Source organism: Marmota monax, unplaced genomic scaffold (genome assembly GCF_021218885.2).
Source record: "Marmota monax isolate L192 unplaced genomic scaffold, Marmota_monax_Labrador192_F-V1.1 WCK01_AAM20220418_F8-fsc00083, whole genome shotgun sequence".
Classification (NCBI taxonomy): domain Eukaryota; kingdom Metazoa; phylum Chordata; class Mammalia; order Rodentia; family Sciuridae; genus Marmota; species Marmota monax.
Genome location: NW_026692848.1, coordinates 7,135,772 through 7,149,254, shown reverse-complemented (window position 1 = coordinate 7,149,254; position 13,483 = coordinate 7,135,772). Strand labels below are relative to the sequence as shown.

The 13,483-nt window shown below is 47.5% G+C and overlaps 1 protein-coding gene across 2 annotated transcripts in view; it reads right to left on the bottom strand.

Moving 5' to 3' along the window:
• Plg (plasminogen) overlaps positions 1 to 1,932 on the bottom strand; it is a 33,800-nt gene extending 31,868 nt beyond the window's left edge. For both annotated transcript variants that reach the window (XM_046449413.2, XM_046449414.2), the window contains exon 1: positions 1,774 to 1,932. In XM_046449413.2, coding sequence (XP_046305369.1) covers positions 1,774 to 1,822 — 49 coding nt within the window. In that variant the 5' untranslated portion in view covers positions 1,823 to 1,932. The remainder of the gene's footprint in view (positions 1 to 1,773) is intronic.
• Between the last annotated feature and the right edge of the window lie 11,551 nt (positions 1,933 to 13,483).

Sequence of the window (13,483 nt, the reverse complement as noted above, 5' to 3'; positions counted from 1 at the left end):
TTTTTGTACCACAGGCTAAATGCAGATGTATTTGCTACCAAAGCAACGCATTTGATGATGACATGAGACCCTTCGTCACTGTGGGCTGTGTGTCTGTGTATGTGCACACACACATTCTTGTGGTGTTTAAAAAAATACTTAGCAGTTTGTTAAGTGCAAATGTTTATCCACCCCTCACTGACTACAGCTATAAAAGCAAATGCCATTTTCTCCCAGTCATGGAGGGCACTGGAAAGATGAAAGTCACCACAGAGAATAAGAGCAAATACTTTCCTTTCAAAAAGAGATTGTTAAAGACATTCCCATTCTAGTTGGCTGAGACATTTCGATCCTGATGCAGAGAAATCCATGCTAACCTCTGGGTGTAGCCCCCTGGGTGCACAGTGTCCCCAGCCTCTGCTTCCATGGTCTGAAGTACAATGCTCACACCTGCTCGTGTATGCACGTGCGCACGCACGCACGCACCACACACATTTCTCTCAACTATCTTTTTGTTCAATCTTCTTGCTAGTTCTTCAAATGGATCCCACTAAATTCAAATGTATTTTTCTGTAAAGCACAACCTGTGGTATCTGGTGATTTATAGGCTGAATGTCAAGTATCTATACATTATTTGTTGGAGGAACTACTAGCATAATGTATGATTCCACATACAAAATGTCTACAACAGCAAATCTGTAATCTATAGAAAGTAGAAGAATGGTTGCCAAGGGCTACAGATTAAGGGCAATAGCTAGGGAGCATGGAATTTCTCTGGGTAACGAAAATATTCTAGACTTTACTGGGCTTATGGTTGAACAACTTTGAATATACTAAAAACCACTGGATTGCATGCCTTAAATGGATGACTTGTATAGCATGAGATTTATATCTGAATAAGCTGTTAAAAAAACAAACTACCAGACACGTTTAGAATGTGTGTTTTTTAAAATGTTCTCAGTGCATTTGGAAAAGGGAGCAGAACACTAGTTTCCTTCTTGGAAAGCCCTTGTTTACATCCAGGTTTCTTTACTTTTCTGATTTGGAAGTTTGGACAGTGGTCAAGTAACATGATTTCCTAAGTCTGGTTTCCATCATCTAGAAAAGGGGATAAGTATGCTACCCGACCCATACTCTAGCTAAATAAGCTCTCATTAGTGAAACACACACACACACACACATTTGTGTGTATGTATAAAATGTGATTGGCCTACTCCAAACTTTAAATTAATATGATGTATGATAATTACATACATCATTTCAAAAACTGTGCATGAGACTTCTCCAGACATTAAGAGGCCCAACATATACTTATGGAAATCTTTCTTCAAACCAGAACAAATAGATGCTACTTTACACTATGCAGATAGATCAAATATGAAAATATATACTCAAAAGACAAAAAAATAAAATATACTCAAAGAGGAATTTTGTTGCTTACATTTGGAAGTGACAGGAATATATATGACAACTTAACCAAAATGATAAAAGATAATTCAATTGAGAACCAGAAAAGAGATTCACTATTTTTTCAATGAAAATCGACATCATTTGGGCACAGTCATTTAGATTTGAAAAGTTACCCATTACCTTCTTTGCCCATTCATTCCCCACACTCTGACATTCTTTAGAGAGACATTAGATTCATATATTGAAGAATTCCTTGATCCTAGATTTTGAACCGGAAAAGTCATGAATCAAGTTCAATGAGTTACACATAAAGCCATAGTATACCTGATTTTTTTAATATATTGCTAGGAATATGTAATGACAGAATTGCAAAGAAAATCTTACCTGATTTCAGAAATAAGAGAAGCAGAAGGACTATTTCCTTGCAGTCCATGTTGGGACTGGCCAGCCGTGCCCTGGGGGACAGTGTGTCTTAGTCCTAGGTGCCGTTGGCTTACAAGAGCGCAGAGGCATCCGTGATTGAGATAGTCAAATGAGGTTAATTATTCTCCAAGGCCCTGCCACTGCGCTCCAAGGGGCAAACATCACCTTAAATAATGGCTATTACAAAATGTTTGAGAGAGAAGCCTGCAAGATGGAATTCCAGCCACTCTCCCCTCCCAGGTGACTCCTGGCTGCTTCCTTCTCCTCTCTCCTCCCCTTTCCCCAGACCACATCTTTCCCTTTCCTTCCCTATTTCCCCCCCTTTCCTTTGGGGAAGAAAGGGAAATCATAAAAGGAGCTTGCATTTGCGAGTACTTTCCATGAGCCAGACAGTGCACAGAGGTCCCTACCCACGTCTCATCCCACCCTCCCAGCAAGCAGCGTCACCAGGGTCCGCAAATCAAGAGGCGGGAACGCAGCTTTCCCAAGTCTGCACACTGGACAGGGGGCAAAGCAGATGCAAACCATTTAGGCCTTAGACTGCCAAGGGCAATATCATTAACTCCTTCATGACCTGCCACCCAGAGTTGAAATTAAGACATAGTGAAACTGTTTTATTAAGTTGGGTGCAATGGTGCACGCTTGTAATCCCAGCGGCTCAGGAGGCTGAGACAGGAGAATCTCAAGTTCAAACCAGCCTCAGCAACGGGAGGCGCTAAGCAACTCAGTGAGACCCTGTCTCTGAATAAAATACAAAATAAGGCTAGGGATGTGGCTCAGTGGTCAAGTGCCCCTGAGTTCAATCCCCAGTACCAAAAAAAAAAAAAAAATGCTTTATTAAAATCAAAATGTCTTTATTCCCAGTGGACTCATGTGTTTCCATAAATATAAATTTCTATTGTTATTTTATTTAAATTATACTTACTTTTAAATGGATTCATAAAAATATAAAAGTGTACATATTAATGAAGTAACATGGTATTTCACTACATGCATATATCACGTGACATTTACAAGTTTGGGGATTTTGTTTTTGCACTGCTGGGGATCACAAACCCTTGCAGTGCTAGGCAAGTGCTCCACCACTGAGCTACCTCCCAGCTTGGTGATAATTAAATAGACATTCTTTCCTTCCTTAAACTTTTATCATTTTTTCATAACTATAAATTACATCATAAAATATCAATCTATCCCCCCAAATTACAGTTCAATATCTTCTCATCCTCATAAAATAAAGCAAGAGTGGCGGAATTCTGCTGAAAGAGTCAGCTCAAGTTTAATTGTTGAATCTGTACTTTTCCCTGGCTAAATGTTAGAATGGCCAGCTGGAGCAAGCTTTAAAACTCCAATTTTGGTATTTGAAAATATTTAGAAATAAACTGAACTCTCTAATTTTAACTATGAAAAAAAAAAAAAGACCAACAGCATTGGCTCCTCTTTCCAGGTGATGAAATTCCTCCCCATGTTAACCAGCAGAGGATCAAGGCGGGTGTCCGAGGGTCTGAGTGGAACCTCTGCAGAATGCCTTGGGACCAAAGCACTCGCAGAACACTGAGGAACCAGAGGGAGGCACTCGAGGCTCCCTCCTCCTTCTATTCCCAAGCACCTACTGGCCCAGTTTACCAAAGGGACCAAGATGAAGGCAACTTGAGAAATCGGTAGCAGGCAGACCTTTTTTATTTCCTTGAAATCATGTGAAATGTCTTTTAGACAACCAGGGTTGGTCTGTTTGAGATAGTTCTTTAGTGAAGGGAAACAGATTCCACCAACATCTAATGCCTCCAGCGTGTGTTTAGTTCCACTTTTATTTGAACACTTCCTCCTAGAGAAGGCACCGCAGGAATGGTGCTTTCAGAAATTCTGTATCTGCACCATCTTCCCTTCCCTGTTGCCTGAGTCTTTGATTTGAGTGGCATTGGTGTGCCTTTTGCCCCCCCTTTCCTTGGGATTTCTAGAATGTACTTGATTCTGAAAATGTTACTTTGCAAACCAGGTGGCCCTCCTGCAGCCCCTGACTCTGCATTCTTCTCCACCGCCTGACATTTCAGCATCATGAAAGTGCACATGGTCATCACAGCACCCCCCAGTTCAGTAGCATGTAAAGAGAAGAGCAAAGGAGGTTGTAGGTTTGGTTCACGGTGCTGGGGATGGACCCTGGGGCCTCATGCATGTTGGCAAGCCCTCTACCACTGGGTTACATCCCAAACTTTTATTTAAAATTTTATTTTGAAACAGGGTCTCATTAAGTTGCCCAGGCTGGCCTCTAACTTTCCAGCCATCTCCTCCACCTCCCCAGTAGCTAAGATGATAGGCTTGTGCCACCAGAGCCTGCAGGAGGATGGATTGCTCAGCTATCACCTAGGGTGGGTGTGCGAGGCTTCCACCTAGTGTTGCCCCACCTGATTTAGTGTCATAGGCCCAGGAAGGCATAATGCAATGGAATATTCTACTTTGTTCCTGAGAATCCCTCTTTGTACTCTTAGAGGGATTTTGCCCATGGCTCTAAGGATAACTGATTCAAAAGAAACCATTTCCTTACTGAAAGACTAACAGAAACTAAGGGAGAAAGACATATCTCCATGGCTACTATTAGGTTACATAAATACTGAGATTTGTGTGTGCTGAGTTCAGTCTGAGGTGGACCCCAGACCTCCTACTGTCTCCAGGGTGGTGTTAGAATCTGTTACGATTATAAGAAGGGCAAGCCCCAGTCCCTGCCCTTCCCCACTCTCTACCCTAAAGGAGCCTGCACCTAGGCTTTGTGGAGATTCTGCTGCTGGACTTGTAGCCAGACAAGGCCATTCAAATAAGATGGGAGAAGAACCGGTCTCCTTGGATCTGCCCAGCCTGAGGCCTGCAACCAAGACTGAGCGGGTTCTCTGAGGAAGGAAAGAACCAGCTGGTCTCTCCGAGAACCACCGTGGGAAATTCCCCACATGAAGAGTCATAGCACATGAAGGGTCAACTTCCCCTGGAGAATTTACCCTTCGGTCTCCCCTGAGGTGGAAGCTGCAGCCTGGTCCTGACACCCCAGGTGACATGGCCTCCTGCAGGTGCACTTGTGTTGCTGGAGGCATGCACCTGTCAGCTCCTTTCCACGTGCCCTTGCCACCTGCCTCCAGCTCCAGGCTCTGCCCTCTGGGGACTGTCATTCTAGGGCAGCTGCCTTTCTCACTGGGAGCACCTCTGAGGAGTCCCAATAAGACCAATAATACGTGTCATTTCAAAATGAAAACAGCAAAGAATTAACTAATCTATTAAGAACTCATGCAAAGCATCCCTTTTTGGTAAGGGTTCTTGGCAAGGTCATCTCTGCCCTTGATGCCAACTTGTAGGTTGCTTTTACAGTGTTGTTGTATTGGGCAGATCACCTAAGAAATGTGTGCAAATTAATTTGGAAGTGGCCATTATTCTTTATCTGCCCTTTATCTTATGTTTGTTAGCCTTGGTTCACCAGCTTCTGGGACCATGCAACAAGATGCTTATCGGCTCTCACCTCAGGAAAGGAGATTGCAGGCTGCCCAGTTAGCACAGTGGTTAAAATGTAACCACAGGAGGATCCTTTCTGAGCCGGCCTTCGATGTTCAGTAAGGTGACATTTTCTTAATTGAGTTGTGCTTGACGACGATTAGATGCCCATCTTGGAAATAAGCTAGCTTCCCTGGCCATCTCCATCAGACTTGTCCCGCTTCAGAACAACATCAGCAGAGAAGAGAGAACCATCTCTAGTTGGCTTAGTAGCTCTGGCTTAGTCAGAGAACAGCAGGGTCCTTCCGGCTGCAAGGTCCAGAATCACCGTGGAAAAGACAGAAGCAAGTCCCTTCCCACCACTCCCATCCATTGTCCTCCAGGCTCACGAAAACAAAGCAAAATTATTGCAAGTATTTGGAGGAGAAACAACAAGTAGAAATCATTAAAATCTTTCAAGAAAAACAAAGGAGTCGGGCGCAGTGGTGCACACCTGTACTCCCAGCAGCTCAGGAGGCTGAGGCAGGAGGATCATGTTCAAAGCCAGCCTCAACAACAGTGAGGCACTGAACAACTCAGTGAGACCCTGTCTCTAAATAAAATATAAAATGGGCTGGGGATGTGGCTCAGCTGTTGAATGTCCCTGAGTTCAATCCCTAGTACCAAAAACAAAACAAAACAAAGGAGTGTGTGTAAAAGCTGGTGAGGTCTGAGGAAGGTCTGTGGGGAGTTCACCATATGGAACAATGGCCATTTCCTGGTTGGATGATGACATGGTCCTGAGAGGTACTCCCTCTGGGGGAGGCAGTACAATGGGTGCAGGGAGCTCTCGGCACTATGCTTGAGACTTCTTGTGTATTTATTATTAATTCAAAATAAAAAGCAGTTATGTGTGTCTATATGTGTCGATATTTGTGTACATGAGTATATTAATGCATATATTTGACATATATTTGCCTGTACTGTGTACATTTTAAGAGGACTTAGGGGAAGCTGATGCTCCTATAACATTAAAGAGAACAGACACGCAGACTGGGAGACTCTACTGTTACAGAGTTTCTAACTTGAGATGTAGAGACAGCCCTTGGCTGGCTCCTGTGAGCTCAGGGGCTAGGGAGTGGGAGAGGAGAGGGCTCTCCACCACCTTGCCCCTCCCTGGTGAAGACCAGACTTTGAGTAAGGACCGATTGGTGCCACCCGGGAGGCAGCATCTCCACCCCTATCTGCTGCGTGTGCATCCAGAATCCAGCAGCTGGGAAAGCCCCAGCCGGCTCCCGCTCCCCTGGGGTACTCAGGGCATCCACCGCCTCTGCAGACAGGCAGAACACCTAGGAGCCAAAGGCACCCAGGACCCCACTGAACCCCAAGTGATGACTCCTTCTCCCTCTTCTCACCCTGCACCACCAGCTCACAGACCCCACAATTCACGGCCGACGGACTTGGATCACAGAGTGCAGCTGGGGTGGGGGAGTTCAGTGACAATGAGCGTCTCTGTCAGCCCTTGCCCTTCACTGGATGCTTCTCAGCCTGGGCAGTGTTTGGCTGTGCTGAGGGGGTGCTGGGGAATCGAGAGCAAATAAGACGCCGCCCCAGCCCATGGAGTTTTCAGTGTGATGGCAGCAGGCGCAAGGCAGATCTCTGAATTGGAACTGTAACCGTGGGTGGCAAGTGCAAGACTGGCCAGGGTCCAGTCAGCTCAGAGGAAGTGAAAGCCACACAGACAGCGGGAGTGGCGAGGAAGGAGGAGAGGACCGTGTGCACAGGGCCCCAGGGTGACGTGTGTAGACAAACTAAAGAAATCAGGTGTTGTGGGCAGGGGTCCTCCACGCAGGCCTCCTGCACTGTACCAAGGAGGTCAGACTTGAGCCAAAGAATGGCAGGGACCCTTGAAGGCCTTTGAAATCCAAGAGTGGCATGATCCCTCAGTCTGCAGCATAGTGAGGGGATCATAAGAAGCGCAGGATAGGAGGTGAGAGACGAGAGGGCCCTGAAGAAGGCAGCGGAGAAGGAAAAGGGAGATGTGTGCAAAGGAAAACCGACAAGATTTCACATCCGACTGAAGGTGGGAATGACGCTAAGGACATTGCCTGAATTCCCGGCTTCAGTATCTGGTAGATAATGATAAGAACACCGAGGAGGGAATAAGACGAATTTACCTGGAGACAAGTTATATTTGGGAACTTACAGAAACCCAGGTGGAAAGTTCCAGAAGGCAATAGTCTATTCAGGGGTCTAGAGGAGGGCTGGCAAGTAACAGGCTGGGGCAGCCTCTGTTTTTGTAAATGAAGTGTAACTGGAACTCAACCACACCCACTTATTTAGAGGTGAATGACAAGAGCCGAGGGGAAAATTGACAATGTGGGTCCAGAGACGCCCAGGGACCCGGACTGTGGCAGTGGGCACGAGGGCCAGGCTGCCAGGAAGTCAGGAGAGACGCACCAGGGGCCACAGGCAAGAGCAAAGGAGGCCACAGTGATGTCAGGGACCCAAATCCCAATGTCCCCCTCCCACCCAAGTCCAGCTGCCCACCACCACAAACAGAAACTCAGAAGAACACTTTTTATTAAACTTTTAATTTCCCTCCCTCTATAACACTCCTTTCCCAACATTTTTGGTTGAATATTTTTTATAATCTTGTTATATAACAATGATGTGTAATATATTTCATATGAAAAGGAAAAAAATAATTGATCTTTTCTCAAATGTTTGATTATTGATAGATTTTTAAAAGCTTATTCCAGCTGATAACTCATTACTGATAATGACAATAAGTTTTCAGGAGTGTTGACAAATTCAGGAAAAACTATCATCAAAATTGTGTGTGTGTGTGTGTGTGTGTGTGTTGTAGGATTTGGAATGATTCCCACAGTCTAGCTTTGCACACTTCAAATCCGCATGTCATATCAATCATGACACAACGTGAGGTCCTGAGCCTGTTCTTTCTCGTCACACCCCCAGATAACTCAGCCTGGTGCTTGGCTTCATCAACTTCTCTGAAAATGTGTCTCTATCCATTTATGTTCCTCGAATCAACCTTTTCTATGGTTTGCCAAAACAGACTCCCCTAAAATTCCTTCTTCTCCCACCCGATTACAGCTCAGATCCTTAGAATTTGCTGTCCCAAATAGCTGCAGGCACATTTGCTTCTGCTGAAGGTTGATCAAGAGAGTGGCCCTCCCACCCTCCCCTAGAGGGGCTGGTGGTGTCAGAGTCCCCCAGTAGGACTGTGTCTTTACTAGGCAAAGGGCTCCCAGGGAATGGGCTCTGAGCTCTCAGTGGGAGAGTCAGGGCTCCTTAGGATTAAGGATGAAGCCTTTCAGGGGAAACGAGGCAGCCAGTGTGGCTCTCAGTCCTATGGGGTTAACAGCCATACAGAAAAGTCGGAGTGAAAAGTGAATCAGTCTTCAAGGTTATGGTGTGAGAGATGCCACCAGGAGACAGGAGGTTGGGAAGTCAGCTCAGCCTTTTGAGACTATGTGGACAGCTGAAATGTCAAAAGGTGCCAGGCATGGTGGTGCATGCCTGTAGTCCCTGCAATTTGAAGGCCTGAGGCAGGAGGATCCCCAAGTTCAAGGCCAGCCTCAATGATTTGGCGAGGTCCTAAGCAACTTAGCTAAACACAGAAATTAGAAGTTCTGGGAATATAGCCCAGTGGTAAAGTAACCCTGGGTTAAATCCCCAGTACCAAAAAAAAAAAAAATGTACCAAAAGACCAGAGAAGACAAGGTCACCAACTTAATGAAACCCACTAAGACGGGACAATATTACATTAGGGACTTTCCCAGAGGATGAAGAGTGGTGCACCAAGGTAGCCTGCAGTTGCATATACCCTGTGAGCATAGTAAAAGGCAAACCACGAGGTGGAGACGTGTCACATGAAGAATCACGAGGAGGAAGAGGGTCAGAGCTGGTAAACCCTCGGCTACATGTGATGACCTTGGGAGCCTGACCTCCTGCCCACCCACTGACCCTGCAAACTGCACACCTTGCCTCAGTGCCAGCAGGACCCTCTTGGCCAGCGCCTCTGCCTTCTGACTCCAGCAGAGGCCCTAATAAAGCCTTGCCTGGGCCATTCTCTCCAGGTCCGGTTTTCATTTCTACAGACTCTGGACCCAAAGTTCAGTACGATTGTGCAGGAAACTGAGGTCTGTTCATGAAGAGGTGAGCCGTGGCACGTTCAGTCGGTGCGTATCACAACACAGAGATGGCTGCCATCAGCATGCATCCTTCTTCCACAAAGCAAGCCAGACGGTGCTTTCTGCTCTGAGATGCAGGGTTGGACGGGCGTTACCATTGGCCCCTAAACCAGGAGTCTCTCAAACCAGGAGCCTGATGTCACAGTGTTGGGGACAGCTTTGTGTGCGAGCTCCTTTCTCCCTGTGCTGGTCCACTTTCCTCACTGTGACAAAATACCTACAGTAACCAAGTTATAAGACAAGGAGGTACATATCTAGATTCCCACATAATCGGGAGGTTTGAGGCCGTGGTGCGTTGGCCCTGTTCCTCTGGGCTGTGGTGAGGCTGGAGCAGGTGGCAGAGAAAGTCTTACCTCATGGCAGCTGGGAAGCCAAGTGGAAGCCAGGGGCCGGGGCCCAATGTCCCCTTCAAGGGTACAGCCCCAGGGACCTCACTCACTCCCACTAGGCCCCATCTCCTGAAAGTTTCATCACCACCACCCCCAGGAGCCTCAAGCCTGGAACCAAGCCCTTCTCACGTGGCCTCTGGGGGCACGTATCCAACACAGCACTCTCATGAAGAAACACGTCTGGGGAGGCCTGGTGCCTCCCGCACGCTGACCTTAGTCCAGAGCCAGCCTCATCCCGGTGAGCGCGGCACAGCTGCACCTCCATCGGCATCAGAGCAGGGCCTCCTAGGATCTTCCCTTCTGTCCCTGGGCAGACCCGTGGGTGTGAGTAGAGAGCGAGGGGCTCCTTCCAGCCCCAGGACAGCGCTGAAGCCCGGCTGCAGGTCAACGGGGCAGCCACAACTCTGTCCTTCAGAAGGGGCCAAGTTAGCAGCGAAGGAGTCGGTCCAGTGGCCAGAAGGGAAGCCAGGCCTGGTGGAGAGCCAGCGGGGGGTGACGCAGAAACAACAAGTCCAGGCAAGGCAGAGGAGACTGAGGAGGGCGAGGAGCAGCCACGTCACCAACGCACTGAGAGCCAGAGGAGGGAGCGGGGAGCGCTCGCTGGAGGAAAGATGTCCCGACCAGAGCAAAGGACAATGAACTGGGCAGTGAGTGACGGGGCGTTGGCTCTCATGGCAGGGAATCGAAGGGTTTCCCTCAGGATTGTATTTCTGCCCCAGGGTCTCCAGAGCACACAGGGGCGGCTGGAGGAGGAGATGGAGCCGGTGGAGAAGGTCTGCGCTGTCCACAGGAGATGGCAGTGGGAGCCCACAGGGACACAGGGGCTGGCTGCTCAGCCATGCCAGAATGGACTCCAGGCTCTGCTGGGCCCCAGGAGGCACAGCTGTGGCCCGGCGTAGCCTCATGGTACCTTCCCAAGAGACAGGCCAATTATTGGCCTCCAGCACCTCAGCCCATGCAGGAAGTGTCCGGCATGGTGAAGGCTGGGGGGACAGTGGCCTCCTGGCTGAGTGTGGAATGTCTGAGCTGCCCTGGCTGGGTGGGGAGTAGGGGATCTCGGAGGAGAAAGAGACAGCAAGCTTGGTTTCTGTGGCTGGCAGGAGCAACAATTGCTTAGTTTGCTAAGGACTGTTATTAAAATGTTGGGTTTGACTCTTAGCAAGAGTTCACTTTGGCGGGGCTTGATGACACACGCCTGTAATCCCAGCAGCTCAGGAGGCTGAAGCAGGAGGATCGCAAGTTCAAAGCCAGCCTCAGCAAAAGTGAGGCCCTAAGCAGTTCAGTGAGACCCTATCTCTAAATAAAATACAAAACAGGGCTGGGGATGTGGCTCAGTGGTCTAGTACCCATGAGTTCAACCCCAGTACCCCCCCCCAAAAAAAAATAATCCACTTTGCCTTCCTGACTCCTGTATGCATCTGAGTTTGCGACCCCTGATGTTATGTCCTGAAGGTTTGTGTCCCCTCAAAATTTATATGATAAATCCTTAAGCCCCAGTATGACATTTTGGATGTGTGGCCTTTGGGAGGTAAGTAGGGCTATTTGAGGCCTTGAAGGGAGGCGAGGGATTCCCACAATGAGATTAATGCTCTTATAAGAAGAAGAATGAGAGATCTACACACAGACACACACACACACACACACACACACCTCCTTGCACAAACACACAGGAAATGCCATGTCAGAATGAAGAAGTCACAAGGACTATGAGTCAGGAAGTCGCCCACCTCAGACACGATCTGCCAACACCTTGACCTTGTTGACCTTGGTCTCCCAGGCTTGTGAACTGTGAGGAATAATGTCTGTGTGGAAGCCACCCAGTCTGTGGTGTTTTGTTACAGCAGCCTGAGCTGAGTAAGACATCCGGTTAGACCAGAATGTGTAGGTGAGGTACCTCAGGGAGCAGGTCAGAGGGGAGTAAGACTGGAGCCGGCTGAATGGGAAGGGGTTCGTTGACTGGCTGAATCTTGTGGATTTTAATCTAAAGGCCGGAAGAGCCACAAACTTGGGAAAGTCCAGGCCTCTGAAAACAAAAGGATGTCATTTGTGGGGGACTTGAGGTCCCCAGTCTTCTAGGCCTTTGGACCTTCATGGCAGGACAACCCCTCTGATTCTTACTCGTGGAGCACAGGAACCCAGCAGAGCTCCTGGACCTTCAGAGGTCCTTTCTGATCTGATCAGTGTCCTCTGTATTGCCAGAGGGGAAAGAAATCCAGCAATTTGACATTCCAGTTCACAAAATTGTGTGGACATTGTTGCATTTGTTTGTTTTTGGTTCTGTTTCTGTACCAGGAATGGAACCCAGGGGCCCATACCCATGGAGCCATATTCCCAACCCTCTTTATTTTTTTATTTTGAGACAGGGTCTTGCTAAGTTGCTGAGACTGGCCTCAAATTTGCAATCCTCTTGCCTCAACTTCCCAAGTCCCTGAGATTACAGGTGTGCACCACCATATCCAGCTTGGACATTGTTGACAGGATACACAGGAAAAGGAGAGCTAACCCATCTCTTACATCAGCTTGCCTGGCTCCCTAGCCCGGTTCCTTCCACAATCCTCCCCTGTCACCAAAGGAAGGTGTCTAAAGTGGATGCCTCTAAGGGCAAAACTCTGTACAATTAAGTGGTAAGTGTAAAAGTGCATGCCCAGGCATTGGAAAGATTATTGCAAACAGTGCTTAGTTTTATTGGACCTACTTTTCAAAACCAAGTTTCAATATGTGAGTACCTATGGGAGCTAAAGGTTACAGCATTTCATTCCTCAGAGAAGCATTGCCACCTACCAGGCAATAACCAGTAGGAATCACCACCAAAAGTCCTTGAGGGGCTTCTAAAATTACTTTGCATCAAAGCCTGCAGAAGGACTAGGATCTATTGGGGCAGACGGAGGAGAACATTGTAATTCCAGAGACTCAGGAGGCTGAAGCAAGAGGATTACAAGTTCAAGGCAAGCCTGGGCAACTTCGTAAGACCCTGTTTCAAAATTAAAAAGGATTGGGGATGTAGTTTAGGTTCAATTCATGGTACTGAGGTGGGCAGAGAAAGGACTGCTCTGACTCAGAGGACCACCGTCGGGAAGCCACAGTTCCACCCGGGGCTGTCGGCAGTTCTCAGTTTTCTCATGGGAAGGACCGCTGAGTTCAGACATTGTGGCAATCCCTAAGAATTAACCCGATAAGCAAATAAATGGAAAAGTGAAATTAGATGAAGACATTATGATCTCGGGGAACAGCTAAGCATGGGTGGCTAATTTAAAGACATTTTTTATTTTAAAACTGTTTTATATCATCATTTGCTACAATAGTCCTGTCTACTCTGTGCCAGGCACGAGCAAAGCTATGAATCACATACAGCAAAGCCCCACCCACTGCTGACATCACCAGAGTTCTCTGCTATTATTTCATAGATCAGGACATTGAAACTCACCTGCTCAAACTGATGTCAATGGAAATTGGCAGAGCCAGATTCCAATACAAACATCTGGGTCCAAGTGACTGCTTGGAACCATTGCACTACAGCGTACAGCTGGGAGGAATGAATTACCATCATCAAAATGGTCAAGCTCGACTGAGTCGTGGCTGGATAGTAGGTAGTATCCTAAGCTCTTCACCTAGGTCATT